Source organism: Spea bombifrons, chromosome 1 (assembly GCF_027358695.1).
Source record: "Spea bombifrons isolate aSpeBom1 chromosome 1, aSpeBom1.2.pri, whole genome shotgun sequence".
NCBI classification, from domain to species: Eukaryota; Metazoa; Chordata; class Amphibia; order Anura; family Pelobatidae; genus Spea; species Spea bombifrons.
Window position 1 is genome coordinate 115070589 of NC_071087.1, and position 16190 is coordinate 115086778.

Below are 16190 nucleotides of genomic sequence, written 5' to 3' on the forward strand. Positions count from 1 at the left end.
TTTGCCTGTTGTCATAGCAACATTTTCACATTTTACTATTTATCATTAATTATAATATATTTTACTAATTAATTGGAATGCTATTTGTCTCAGCATAGACATGCATATTTATAAACTGCAGCTCAGCTTTTAAATGCCACCATGTAAACATCTTAAATAAGCACTTACAAGTAACAGTTTCTAGCATAGGTTAACCCTGCTGACACAACAGTTGTATGCAGGCAAAGAAGATGTATAGTTCATCTGTTATTTATTTTTTCTCATGAAAAAAGGGCTTTCATGTTTAATTTAGAACTAACGAATAGTAACACAGCTCCCTAACATATGTTGTACCCCTAAGTACAGATCAACAAGACAAATATAGAGTAATATGTTGGGTCAAGTACCATACCGCAGGTCATCGAGCAAAATAGCCAAAACAGGACTACTGTAGTGTAGACACGTCTTCCTTTTATTCACTTCTTCCAAGAAGAACTCTTCTTGATTCGCTTAATCCGAGGTTCTAATATTGCTTTTGCAATCCAGTAAAGGTGTTCCTAACATAGATACTAAAGAACATGAGACACTAAATAACATCTTATCACAAACAGTACATTAGGTATAACACATACTATCCGCTTTACCTATGTTGTGTGTAAAAGCAATTTACCAGTTTACCTTTATCAACTAAATTAGTAATAACGGGTTTGTGAACATTGGATTAATTTCTTAAATGTATGAAACAAACCAATATCTTATGATTTAATGATGAACTTTTATGTTGCTCTTTGGGTAAAACCTTGCTCTACATTTATATAATCACAGAGAAATCAGAAAGACAATATAATCTCTAACAAGGGTGGTATGTCACCAAAGCATTTAATGGACACTATTTTAGTTGTAAAAAGCAATCCACCAGAAACATTTCTTTTTAAAAAATAAAATTTTAAGAAGTCTTAAAAATGTCTAAAAACATTTACCTGTGCTCAGTGAATTAACATTTTAGAAAGTTTAAAACACTGTCATTACATTTGTAGATTAGCACATAATACCATTTAGATACCCATTGAAACATGTCCCAATATCAAATGTGATTAATTGAAATATAGTACATTAGAGTTAACATATTGTTTGATGACGAATTTTTCAGTTAACCAACATATTTGAAAAATTACTTATTTTTTATAGTTTTAATTATTTCTCAGTTTAGCTGTATACGTGAACATCATTAGTAATAATTTTAGGCTAAGTGTAATGGAATCCTAGTTATTATTTAAGAATAAAATAATAAAGACATATTATTTAATTTATTTTATATGCGTATGCTGCAGAAAAGCAAGTTAAGATTAAGCTCTTGTTTATATTATGTCTAACTATACTTACATTGTTCGCTAATACCTATTTGTTTAGTTGCTTCTTTGTTAGTCCTGTTCTTTAATGTAATTGGATTCAATTGCTGAGTTTTATATAGTAATGGCCCTAGGTCCCCTTGAGCACAAATTTCTAGAACCCTATGGAAACAAATTGTTGTACAATTTTCTGGTGGATTGATAAACAAATTAACTCTTTCTTTCAGTCCAGTAATGGCAAGGTTATACCATTAAGAGCATGGTATAAATTAAAGTGAGACATACAGGTAAAACGTCTAGTCAAAAACAAAATAACATATTTAAAGTATGTGGCACCACCACACACCCTGAATTTAAAATAGAAAGACACCCACAACAAATAATGTTGGAAAGCAGATTTATTGCACAAATTTGTAAAGTGTATGCCAACTGGAAAAAAAACTAGAAAAAAGTTAAATATTAACTTAAAAATACATTAAACAAGTTTAAATAAATAACATTTACTTAACAGATAAGATACAGCATAATTCCTATCACTATATACTAAGCCAGACATTGGCAGTGATACAGCATAACTGCTATCATTACACACTGAGCCATAGTTATAGATTTATTACACTCACAAACATGAAGTTTGAAGCAGGCTCATCAAGAAATATTGAGAAAAGACGTATTTAATATCTTCTTTTAAATCTGTAACAGTAACAGAACTCCAATGGCACAGTATCACACTAGTAGCTCAATAAAGATATAAGAATACACTTACAAGAGGTAGTCAGGGACCTACCTCTGTTCCCTCTTGCAGCATATATGGGCAGGTGTGTGTGTAAGGACAGTGTATGTGTATATGTGCAGAGGCGTATCTAAGGTATGGCACCTATGGCTTGTGCCATAGGCGCCATTTGAAAGGGGGGCACCAGTGAGCGGCTTTTAAACGCTGTCTTTTTTTTTTTTTTTTTGATGCGGAGGAGGCCCCTCATTCTTCTCCACAAGCACTCTACCTCCGTCCCGGTGCTGGCATTTCATGCTGAGTGCCGGAATATGACGTCATATTTCAGCGCTCAGCAGTGAAGCAGCGGGCACCAGCGAGCGGCTTTTAAACACTGTCTTTTTATTTTTTTTTCATGCGGAGGAGAGAGAGGGGCACCTAGCAACCGCTTGGCACCCCTTGTTCTCCCCCGCATCAAAAAATAAAAAAGGCAGCGTTTAAAAGCCGAATTTCAATTGATCTGGGTTTGTGTGTTAATGTGTTGATCTATACCTGCTATTGGCAACAGGGTCTAATATTTATATATATATTTATATATATATATCGGCAGCAGGGACTAATATATATATATATATATAAAAAGGCAGCGTTTAAAAGCCGAATTTCAATTGATCTGGGTTTGTGTGTTAATGTGTTGATCTATACCTGCTATTGGCAACAGGGTCTAATATTTATATATATATATATATATATATATATGGGCATCAGGGGCTAATGAATGGGTTTTAGATATTTGGACAGGGGCGCAATTTCAGGGCTTGCCATAGGCGCTATTTTCAGTAGATACGCCTCTGTATATGTGTGTTTATGGGCAGGTGTGTGTGTGTGTAACCTCTGTAAAAAAAATAGCTGGGAGGAACAATTTTCCATTCTTGCCTCAGGCACAAAAGGAGCTAGCTACAGCTCTAAATACACCAGTGGATAGACAATAGGCTAGACACATCCAGCAGTATCACAGGACTGCTGGTATAGGACTGAATTTTCCCAACAATAAGTTTATCTTAGTCTCATCGGACCACAGGACATGGTTCCAGTAGTCCATGTCCTTAGTCTGCTGGTCTTCAGCAAACTGTTTGCAGGCTTTCCTGTGCATCATCTTTAGAAGAGGCTTCCTTCTGGGATGACAGCCATGCAGACCAATTTAATGCAGTGTGTGGCATATAGTCTGAGCACTGACAGGCTGACCCCCCACCCCTTCAACCTCTGCAGCAATGCTGCCAGGAGTCATACGTCTATTTCCCAAAGACAACCTCTGGATATGTGGCTGAACACATGCACTCAACTTCTTTGGTTGACCATGGCAAGGCCTGTTCTGAGTGGAACCTGTTCTGTGAAACCGCTGTATGGTCTTGCCCACCGTGCTGCAGCTTATATTCAGGGTCTTAACTTCTAATAGCTTAGGCCATCTTTGTGTAGAGCAACGATTCTTTTTTTCAGATCTTCAGAGAGTTCTTTGCCACGAGGTGCCATGCTAAACTTCCAGTGACCAGTATGAGAGATTGTGAGAGTTATAACACCACATTTAACACACCTGCTCCCCATTTACATCTGAGACCTTGTAACACTAATGAGTCACATGACACCGGGGAGGGGATGTGGCTAATTGGGACCAATTTGGACATTTCCACTTAGGTTTAGACTAGACTTGGGCACCAGGGGGCTCTTCATGTTCGTCTTCGTGCTCGTCTTTGGGAAAAAAAAATCTTCGTATTCCGCAAATATTCGCCTGTTCCTGTCTTCTCTTCGGGCGAATATTCGTGGACATTCGGTTTTTCTACGTTTTTCCGGTACGAAAAACTCTGCCTCCAGAAATGCCTTATACCCCTATATGTCACTCTGGCATTAAAGGGTTTAAAAGGAATATTATGGGGCAGAGTGGCATATAGGGAGGATTAAGGCATTTCAGGAGGCAGAGTGGTGTATAGAGAGTTAAAAAGGCATTTCTGGAGGCAGAGTGGCATTAAGAGGGTTAAAAGGCATTTCATAGAACACTCTGCCTCCAGAAATGCCTTATGCCCCCATTTAACACCCCCTCCCAAACTTACCGGTGCTTCTGACTCCCCTGTCATGCAGCCGGGGCAGCGTGTAGATGCTTACGGTGCAGCCAGAAGGAGGTGTGGCTAGCAGCGGGGTTTGTCTGTGTCCATCGTGCAGACCTTCCCCGACTGTCAGAGAGAATTCCCCACACCGGTGCCGGGAACTCTGATCTCTGACAGCCGGGGAAGGTCTGCGTGATGGACGCAGACAACCCCCGCTGCTAGCCACACCTCCTTCCGGCTGCAGCGTTAGTTGGATCTTAGTCGTTTATTTGCTCTGAAAAAAACCTTGTATTATAATCAAGCAAATAAGGTATATGTATGTATATATATATATATATATATATATATATACACTATGATTGATATAATATAACCTATGGGAAATCATCACGCACATACAGTACATGCTAGGAGAAACCTGAATGCATTTTTACAGAAATATATTAACCTATTCATGGTTTTGTCCGTAATCTACAATGTAAAATAAAAGTAAAGTAACAATAACTGCTGTTGCCATGGTTTCCAGTGACTCTGTTTTCCAAAGCTCATATTTAATTTTATAAAGGTCCGTTGGGTTGTATTTCAATATTCTTAAAATAAAAACTAGACTTGGGCGGCGACAAAGTCTTCGCGTTCGACTTCGGGGAAAAATATGTTTGTATTTCTAGTCTACCTTGTCTTCCTTGGTATAGCAGGAGGGCTCCGAGCAGATTGGCCTGCACAGGGAGTGGGGGACAAAATAAAACTTGGCTCTTGGCCTGCGAGGGGAAAGTAAAAAGAAAGGGGGAAGAAGAAAGAAGCTGGAAAAAAAGGATAGCGACAACCGCTCTGATCAACTTGGCCTGAAAGGAATGGGGATTTTAGTCTCCCTGGCAAAGGGCAGGGCAAGGTACACCTCAAAGCTACTGGGCCTGGGGAGACCAATGGCTTTGGTGCTAGGATTTAAAGGTCCGTAAGAGTGACTCTATTGGTCTCTGGGAGGGGGCTCGTCTGGAATCAATCAATGAAGAGCAGTTGCCCTTTCCCATTAATTTGGAGCTCAGAATGGATTGTTGTATCCCTAAACCACCCTTCCTCAAGCTAAATTGCTCAGAAGCAGGTTGTTTGTTTGCTTGTATTTTTAATTCTTTAGTGTGAATGGGAAAGGGCAGCTGCTCTTCATTGGTTGATGCCAGACAAGCCTCCTCTTTGCGACTAATAAGAGTCACTCTTATGGCCCTTTAAATCCTGACATGATCCTACGGATTCACGTTAATCCCTGCGATGCTACAAAGACTTAAGATAGGCTAGAGGCAGTTACTTGTATGGGGGAGAACTAGGGAGACTAGCTAGGAGATATTTAGGGATTTTAACTACTAGGTTAGCCTGGTATATACCAACATGAAGAAACGAGATTCTTCGTTTTGTGCGTCTTCGTGTATGTTTATCCGCCGCCGTTTGGAATGTATTTACTGATCTCTCCTATTCTGTGAATTCCTGTGTACCGACTCTGGCTTGCTATGACTTTCCTCTACGTGTTTGTACCTCAGCTAGTATGACTACCCTCTCTGTGTACCAACCCGGCTATTACAACTACATCCTACGTGTACCAAATGTTGCTTTCCTCTGACACCTTATTTAGTAAGTCCAGCCCAACTATGGTTATCCACATGTTTACCATTTTCTACTCAGAGACACTCTATAATATTGCCTAAACCCTGCCTGCCTTCTGCCTGGTGTTTTTCGTGCCCTGTTTGTCCCTTTGGGGGTCTCCCCATTTGGTAACTCTCAGGGTGAAGATTTGGCTGTACAGGTGAGTGACATCTATGGTTTGATGTCCCAAATAGGGCAAAGGTGCAGAATGACCAGTTGTAAAAAAAAATTAAAAGCACACCTCCCAGATGTGGCCTTTTAGACCCCAAACAACCTGACAAACCGGTGCATCACTGTACTCAGGAGCTGTTGCTGAACACATATTTGTCAGGATTGGGCTGGGAGCGTAAGAGCAGAGGATAGTCCAAAGCGGTGTCAGTAAACAAATCAATAGGTCAGGGGCAGGCGGTGATCAGAGTAAACGGTAGTCCAGGCAAGGGTCAGGTAACAGGCAAACGGGGTAGTCTAATAGGGAAGCCAAAGGTCAAGTAACGAAGAATCCGATAGAGGGTCTGAAGCAGAGCAAGCAGAGGAGAAATGGAAGCTGAAGTCCATGGACATACAGGAACCAAAGTTCTTGAACACTGGAGTGAAGTGTTCATAGTCGGAGGGGTTTTTATAGTGCTGCAGGTGTCTACTCCTCCCCTGTGCTTAACACGCGCCTTACTGGATTGGTTACCAGGCAGGGTTGAATCCATAGCACCTGGTTCATTAGTTCGATATGTGGCCTTTATTGGTGGATAGTTGATGGAGATTACAGGTGTTACCTCCCCTCCACAGGTGTGCTGCATTATGTTGATGTTTAGGCAACACCTGGAAGTCCCCCCTGGGGTTTGTAGAAACTTTAGGCTGTGGTTTTGGCCTACCACGCTACCGCGATCGCTAAGTTTCCAGGAGACCTGCAGTGATGGAGGACAGTTGAGGAGAGCAGGTAACACACTCTGACAAAGGATGGTGGTGGAATTAGTGCATGAAAAGAGTAAAGATACTTCCATTCGAAATACTCTGGGGTGTCTAGTTTTCAAAAAAATATGGCTTGATAGGGTAAATCAAATTGGCCTAGTTCAGAGATGTCCCAAAAAGGACATTCGGGGCTGGATGGCCAGATGATAAAATTCAAAATTGAAAAAATGCACTCCAAAATGTGGTCTTTTAGCCCCCCAAACAACCCAACAAACCTATGCATGGGAGGTATCATTGTACTCAGGGGATGTTGCTGAACATGTATTGGGGAATTGTTTGACAGTTACATATACCAGGAGCAATGTGTGTTAAAAAAAACACACACAAAAAATGACTACCACAAAGTTTGACAAAGGCTGGTGCTAGAATAAGGGCATGTAAAGAGTTAAAATACCAGCATTTGAAATGCCTTAGGGTGTCTAGTTTTCAAAAATATATGGAATAAATTGAATTGCTTGGCTCCAAAGATGGCCCAATTAGGACATGGGGTATATGGACCAGAAGTTCCAAGTTTAAAAATATGCTCTTCCCAAATGTGGCTATTTACCTACCAAACAACCCAACAAACCCAGCCAAATAAACCTTATATCATTTATGTAAAAAGAAAAGCATACCAGGTGATACTTATTTTGTTAATGGAAGTTATCTATTGGCTAATCAGGATACTCATAGCTTATTAGTAGCTCTCTGAAGCAATCTTTACCCTTTTGAGTGCTGAGGGCTGGGGCACATTTTATCTCTTGGGAGACCAGGTCAGTGTATGTGTTTTTGCTCATTAGGTTTAGGTATCAACCACATGGAGCCAATGTAGGCGATAGTACACACTATTGCAGGGTAGAGACATGCTATAAGAGTTAAATTACAAAGCTATTAAGTTACAAAATTGTGATAAAGACAAAAATTGATAGAACATTTGCACGTCCACATGTACAGCACCCTCACTGGATGATTGTTTGTGCTTGCTTTAGCGGACTATTACTCACTAAAAAATAAAAATGTATTAAACATTATATGTTTGAGTTTTTTTATTTTAGTATATCTTGGCTGGGGATATAGGCACCAACATTAACCATGGTGGACATTAACTGGGGTCTATGGTGGACAATTAAATGATGTTCTATGGACCTTTACAAACCTTGCCACAGACACAGGTGTCCCTGTATGGACACTTTACTTTTCCCTGGCCTTGTCCCTTCCACATGGTAATAATGATAACATTTATATAAAGTGCCTAATCTGCTGACACACTTCTCTTGAATCATTTATCATTGATTAAATAACATTTATATTGTCTGCTAACATGGACAGAGTTAAAACAAAATTACATATACAGCTACATTAACATTTTTCTGACAGCATATTTCACTTCCTTATTTCTCAGGCTGTATATGAGAGGGTTTAACACAGGGACAATTACAGTATAAAAAAGAGAAACAATCTTATTCATATCATACATATTGATTGATCGAGGTCGGACATACATGAATATCAAAGCCCCATAGTACATAGTAGCTGCTGTCAAATGAGAGGAGCAAGTAGAGAAAGTCTTTATTTTCCCTGTACTTGAAGGAAGATTCATAATTGTTTTTATAATCCACATATATGACATAAGTGTGAAAAAGAAACAACTCAGCATTATTGTCAGAGACAGAATAAAGGAAATCAGGTCATTAAGTTTTGTATCAGAACAGGATAGTTTCATAAGACCTGGTCCATCACACAGGAAGTGGTTAATAATGTTGTTGCCACTGAAATCTAAGCGCAGCAAGGTAAATGACAAAGGAAGGTTAACTATGAATCCACTTATCCAACAAATAAGTTGAAGCCAATTACAAAGCGTTGTGTTCATCACATTCATATAATGCAAAGGACTACAAATAGCTTGGTAGCGATCAAAGGCCATGGTGGCTAATAGGAACATCTCTGCTACACCAACTGATATAAAGAAATACAGCTGCAACACACACCAAATAAACAAGATTGTTGTCAAACCTGTCATTAGATTTGTTATCATTTTAGGCATGAAAACAGTTGTATAGAAAATTTCCATTCCTGAAAAGTTTGCAAGAAAGAAGTACATAGGTCTCTGGAGTTGCTTTTGTGTGCATACAATAATGATAATGAGACCATTTCCTGCAATTATGAATACATATAGAATAAAGAATACCAAAGACAGGAAAATGTTGTGTGCATTGTGCAGAGAAAATGACTGGAGAATTATTTCCTTCACTGCTGTACGATTTTCTTCACAGAAAGTAGACATTAGTCTGAAAACAAGCAAACATTTGTTGTCAATCATAGACATGTGAAATCAATCACAGACTAAACTCTTGTTTATGTCTGTTATGGAGAGTTTTCTTAGACTTCTTAAATAATGTTTTTATTCTTCAGAAAAGGTCTACATTTCCAAAATAAATACCATAAGTACATATATTATGCCTACCTTTAGGTAGATTAAATAACTGTCAATAAAGTCTTTATATTTCTCATACAGTAACTTTATTCCTTTCCTGTAGGAATGCAGCCAGTCCCCCCTCCCAACCAAACCAGAGCTCATGGTACCTGCATGTTTACTGCGCCCGCTGCCCAGTGAGCAGGGCTGTTTGGGGAGTCACAATCTCGCACATGTCTTGATGCGGCTGTAAAATTCAGCCCAGGGGAGGTGCCCTCACCGCCCCCTATAGATACTCTACTGCCTCCAGCTCATCCTTCCATATTCCCAAGGTCCCCCCTCCACAGCCACCAAATATCCACTCATTCACAGCCCCCAAGTAACCTCTTCACAGCCCCTAAGTCACTGATTACATTACATGTATTTAGATAGCACCAGCAGAATCTAATGTGCTGTTACGACAGAGTCAGTAAAATAATTTAAAATCACACAAAATAACAAACTGGTACAAAAGCAGAAGAGGGCCCCGCTCTTGCGAGCTTCCAATGTAGTCTGTTGTTGAGGGGCAAGTGAAACAGTAGTAGAGGACTGCTTTGACAGGGATGAGTTGATTGAGTCAGGATGATCTGTAGAAGTTGTTAGTTGTTCAGAAGGCTTGATTAAGATTCTGGTTGAATGGTTGCACGCTTCTCGAAAAAGATGGGTTTTCAGAGAGCTTTTGTGCACATGGGAGAAAGTCTGACAGAACATGGTAGAAAATGTCTAGGTCATTCCACCACAGCCCAGCCCCTAGGTCACCCCTTCACAGCCCCCAGGCCACCCCTCCACAGCTACCAAATTTCCACTCCTTCACAGCTATTAAGCCACAATTCCACTGCCTATTATTCCCACTGGCCAAAAATAAAGACAGTGCATGGTCTGTTACTATGGCCACCTGTTTCATTGTTTGGGCAGACAGCATAAGGGAGCACTGGAGCAAAAGTCTGCAGGAATGTACTGCTTGTTAGAGAGAGCACACATGGAAGTTTAGTATTGCAGCGTTGGTGGGGTTGCCTCCTACGGGTACCTTTGGTCACATGGTTTATTTATTTATTCAGTTATTGTAAAATAATACATATACAACAAAAGAGTTTCCCAATAAATTTTGAGAGCTTCAGATAAGGCCATGTGTGTTATCAATCAACCAGACAATAATTAAAGTTGCACATGCTTGCAAGCATAGTGTATATTAGTGAATATACCAGTGCTAAATTAGTTCTTAATTTGACTGACTGCTCAACTTAATTCTATTCAACAGTGAATAGAATTAAAATGTCACATTATTGCCATTGCAAATCTGGATTGGGTGCAGGCATTATATGTCCTTGGAGATAGGAGAGAAAGCAAGCTTGTTATGCAATAGAAAGCTGAATCGTAATGAGCCTACCTGGCTTCCTGAAAGAGCAGAGCTTGCTACATGTAGAGGCAGGGCTAGCCCCTAGAAATGGATGACAAGTAGGGTAGTGGGTAGCAAATTGGCATGACCAAACACCACTCCCTTGCCTCTGGAGAAAGAAGACTGACCTCCAGGTATGAGCGGCGTCAAATAACATTACATAAATAGATTTTTGTGTAAAAAAAATACTACAAATGCTACAAATACATATACACATACATTTGGTTTTTTGTTACTAAAAGAGTTTCTGCATGAGACTTAAATCTTACTTACATAGGGGGAATCTTCTGTCACTTCAGACTGTAATACAAACATATATAATGAAGCAGCAGAGCATAGCGCAAAGAAGCTTGAATAATCCTGGAGGAATTAAAATATGTTGTAAGATTGTTTTAATTGACACATTGTGTTTAAGAAAAAAAAGCAGCACGTATGAAATCCCCCACTCTTGGTATCTATAAGGAACATTTCTATAATGTATTTAATAAAATAAAAATGGTAATTTCTCCAGGTATTATTCATTTGCATTGTGATATTCTGCATCTTAAATGACCAAATTAGTAATTAATTAATACTAAAAAATATTCTATAAATTATAGTTATCTATTCAAAAGAAGATAAAATATATACTATTTAAGGTCTTTAAAAAAAAGTACAAAAATGTATTTAATTAAATAAAACTTTAATTTACATTAAATGACTATAAATATATTTATAGATATTTTTATATTTACTTAGAATGTATATACTGCATGCTAAAGTGTACTTATACAATATGCACTGTTAAATCAATAAAATACATTATATTAAGGCACTGCCTAAATAGCCTGGACGGGAAATGGCTTTTAAAGTCTCTCTCTCAAAAGTTAAAACTGGACTATGAAATATAGGAATGTTTAACACTGGGATATTGGTATGTTAAGATCCTAAAATCTACTAGAAAAAAACAGTTCTCCATTGTTTTTCTAATACTGTGATCTACTGCACACCTACCATACACAGATAATATTTTGCCTAAAATCTCACATGTAAGTTATACATGTATATACAGTATGCAACATATAACTATATATCATGAGCACTATAAAAGTTTGTATATATATTTAATAACTATACATTTAAGAAAGATATATCATTTAATATTAGAAATATTATTAACTGTCATTGTTATAGTACAGTCCTGCCATATAGTATATCATATTAAAAAAGGAAAAAGGCAGTGGTCCTGAATAAGTATTGTTGTGATGGATTTGTTTCTGTAATAGTACCGTAGCTCTCCAAGGGCTTCTAACTGTTTTCCATATCTTTTGCCCTTGAAAGAATTCTTGTTTGTTACAAAGAGCATAAAACATAGTAAAAACCTTCAACAGACAAACCTTATAAGCCTACTGGTAGGATCCCTTGAGTGTGGATGCTAAATAAAGATAGATCTAAGGGAGTACTTGTTCCAAATGTGTCACCTACATGAGGCACTTAATGATGTGAATACGGTGAGAATCCCCTAAAGATGCAAGATTCTAATTTTTCAGCACATAGTATTTGAGCAAATCACTTGCTCTCTTATTCAGTGCCGGAAAACCAATTTTAATAATTGATAGTAAAATTTATGTTATGTACAAGAAAAAACTCAGTAGCCCCTGTAAACACAATCAACTAAAACTATGTACTTCCTCAGATATCACCTTTTTTACATAAAAGTCTATAGCTGTATTGTGACTATCCCCCCCCACATAATTTCTTGTTTTCTTCAGTTTGTTACATTCTTTTTCCAGAGCACAATTGTATTCTTTTCATGTGGGTGGGAAGAATGCAAATGTACTTTTGTGGTAGGGGTAAAACATGTGCGAAACACACGGTGGTCTGAATAGATGCCTAGACCCTTAAAACACCTCCTTAGGTAGGTAGGAAAGGGGCCCAAAAAAGAACCAGTGGTCAGTGTAGAAGCAGAGTAGGGTTTGTAGGTAAGCCTGTGAACAACTGTATTATCATACAGGGGCTAAAAGTGTTAATAAAGAATAAAGGGCAAAGTTTATCAGTATGGAGAGAAACGGCCCAAGCTTCCTTAAACTCCCACTCCCATTCCCTTAAAGCACATTAAAAGAGTTGCACTGATGAGCAGCTCTGAGACAATGATCCCCTCCTCCCTTCCTCCCACCTAGCAGGAGAAGCAAGTGAAGGAGCATACCAAACACCTGGCATGAGAAACCAGTAGATGGCTGCACTAATGATGCAAGCCCCCCTTCCCCACATGAAGCAAATGAGTAGCTCTGTGAAGCAGCTCCTTGAAATGAGCCCCCTCTCTCTCCCCCTTCCTCCCAGCACAGGAAAACTAGCAGAACTGCTACACAGCTATGACTGAGCTAGCCCCCCTCCCACCCTGTACTACTGCTGCTCCCTGAGCATAGGGGAAGTAAGGTGCTACCAGAATTGAACACAGAGGCGGGAGGGAGACTAGCCAAGGAGCATTGAAGTCAGGGCAGGCCTTAGGTGTCCAGGCGCCCTGTGCGGACTAGTTCTCTGGCGCCCCACCATAGATTTGTTGAAAAAGAGAAGCGTTTCTGCACCTCTCTTTCTCCACAAATCTATCTGCATTATTCTGTCATCTCTGTTCACTTGAGCAAAAAGGTCGGTGGAGAAGGTAGGGAGACATCAGAGAGCATGAGAATGAATGAGGATAAGTGACAACAAATTTAGTGTTTGAATGTAAAATTCCCTCCAATTTTAGTCCTGAAACAAATGGACCAAAAATAAATAAAAAATCAGAAACATTTTTGGTCCAATTGGTCTCGTAGCCACAATTTTCATTACCACTTTATAAAGACATTAAGTCACCAAATTTACATGCAAAACAACATACACCTGTGTGAAAAATGAAGTACACCCTCTTTGAATTCTATTGTTTTACATATCAGGACATAATAACAATCATCTGTATCTAGCAGGTATAAAAAAGTAGCGCCTCTACGCCTTTCTTTATGTGTTTATTGGAAAGGGATTTGCGCAGGACCTTTGAGACTGCAGATTGGTCTCATATGCTGCAGCTCACACACAAAGGGGCTTTATCGAGCAAAATCCAGGAGAACGCATACAAGCTCCTCTCCAGGTGGTACAGGGTGCCTTTTGACATACATCATTACCTTCCTCAGGTCTCGCCGCTGTGTTGGCGCTGTGGCCTACGGGATGGTACATATGTTCACCTATGGTGGGAGTGTGTCCGGGTGCAGCCCTTTTGGAGGGTGGTTGTGGCGGTCATACGTGAGGTTGGAGATCCCGATTTCCACGCCTCCCCTGAGACATTATTGTTGTTACACCCCCCCTCCTCTGTTGCTGCCTTCAGGAAGTCCTTGACCCTTCACCTAATCCAGGCAGCTAAGGCGATTATTCCCAGGTATTGGAGGTCGCAGGACTCACCTTCAGTTGGTGCCTGGATTGCTAAAGTCAATTTTATTGCCCACATGGAGGATTTGGTCGCTTCTTGTAGGGGAAGGGAGCATAAAAACGACCTTAAATGGTTGCCGTGGACCGCTTTCGTCACTTCTAGTCGTCTACTTGACTTATGCGGCACGGGCGGGTCGGGAGTCCGTTCTTGAAAATAATCCGACAGGTTTTCCTATTTGCGACATTCATGCCTATCCTGAGGGTGCTATGTATCTATATGTATCTACAGGTGTTGTACCTAGGGCAATTTTTGTTGTATGTTTATCTGTTTTTTTTTTTTCTTTTTGTTTCCATGTTTCAATGTGTCATTTCTCTATATATGCTGACACTTTTGGCAACTGTCTGTCCGAGGCGAGGAGTTGTCTTGCTCTCCGGGTGCTCTGTTGCTTTCAGATTGCTGTATCTGTGTTTTCTGCAGCTCCATTCTGTTTTGTTGCACTCCGGACACTTTTGGATTGTATTGTGATGTGTTCAGTCCATGTCATTCGATAATGTCCCTGACTGCATTTTTCTACTGAGGTACTGTTGTATTGTTGTTATGCCATCTTATATACAATGTGCCACTGTGTTGTGTTATGTTTTATTACTTTTCAATAAAGAGATTTGAAAATTAAAAAAAAAAAAAAAATCAGACCACAGAGCAGGAATTCTGCTGCAGCTTCTCCCTAACTTAAGTATTTACTTTTATTTTTTTTTTTGCTGGTAAAGTTAATGAAAATGAAAGTATTCAAATGTAATTTCCATATGCATTTATTGTCCAAAGGGTATATGGGACATTGCAATGGGGTGGATCCGTGGGTGTGCAGTTGCTGACGGGAAGCAATGACGATTGTTGACGTGCAGCGCATTGAAAGGTTCTTGTTATGACATTGGAATGTTCCTTTAACCTTCATTGGCTGTAACTATTGTTTTTTTTTCTTTCCTGTGTTTCGTTTATCTGTTGTATGAGTTGATAAATGTTTGTATATGTATATAGGCAGTTAACATATATAGTGTTTTGGTTTGGAGGGCATTAGAAATACCAATAGAGCATTAAACGAATATCCTCTGTAGCATTTCATACTAAACAAACACTAGATTAAAAATAAATCCACAGGATGCATAATACAAATAAAAATCACTTTCTATGCCCTTACTAACCATATGGTAGAAATGCGTTCTACAGTATTGTTGGCTCTCTTTACGAACAGCTTATCAACATATTTTGACTATTGTAATTAAAAAAAACAATATTCACAGATGGCATTTGAGAAAATGACCAATGCAAATAATGGCAAAAGCAGAAACGCCAGAATGAAGAAAATAAAAAATAATAAAAAAAAAAATAAAAAAATAGGTAAATACAACCTCAGATGAACCCAAGAGCAACATCTCAGACTCTACGGACCCCAGTTAGCAGTAAGTACAATTATGATGTGTTTGGAAGGGTTGTCAGGAGAAAGCCTCTTCTCTCTAACAATAACATGGCAGCACGACTTAGGTTTTCAAAGTTGCGCGTAAAGAAACCACAAGACTTTTAGAACAATGTCCTTTAGACAGACAAAACCAAAGTGGAGAATTTTGTCCGTAATGTACAGCACCACGTTTAATGAAAACCAAACACAGCATATGAGCACAAACACCTCATACCAAATGTCAAGCACAATGATGATTTGGACAGCTTAAGCTTGGCCGAAAATTAAGTTATGCAACAGGACAATCATCCCCCGCACACAAGCAAATCTACAACAGAATAGGTCAAAAAAAGAAGCAAGGTGTTGCAATGTTCCATTCAAAGACTCAACCTGATTGAAATGCTGTGGTAGGACCTTAAGAGAGCTGTGCATAAACAGATGCTGCAGACCTCAATGAACTGAAGCAACATTGTACAGAAGAGTGGGCCAAAATTCCACCACAACAATGTGACAGACTGATAAAGTCATACAGAAAGCAATTACTTCAAGTTATCGTAAAGTAAAGGTTCTACAAGGTATTAAATCATGGAGTACTTAGCTTTTCACACATGGCTCCTCAATTTTGGCATTATTTTTGTTGAATAAATCATGACACTGTTTTATATGTCATGTGTTGCTGTTCATTTTCACATGACTGTACAACATAAGAAACCATGCAATCAATACAATATTTGATTGATTATAAGACGACCTCCCAAAATTTGAATATTAGTTTAGGGGGAGAAAAGCCTGAATATAAG

General features: G+C 39.1%; 1 protein-coding gene across 1 annotated transcript; it reads right to left on the reverse strand.

The window, feature by feature from the left end:
* Nucleotides 1–8064: 8064 nt before the first annotated feature.
* Nucleotides 8065–8745, reverse strand: LOC128469364 (olfactory receptor 11L1-like). Its single transcript, XM_053451217.1, has one exon. It carries the CDS (start codon nucleotides 8743–8745, stop codon nucleotides 8065–8067), a length of 681 nt encoding a protein of 226 aa, XP_053307192.1.
* Between the last annotated feature and the right edge of the window lie 7445 nt (nucleotides 8746–16190).

Excerpts from the sequence above, each read along its gene's own strand:
- LOC128469364 (XM_053451217.1), bottom strand. The coding sequence starts at position 8,745 with ATGATAACAAATCTAATGACAGGTTTGACAACAATCTTGTTTATTTGG.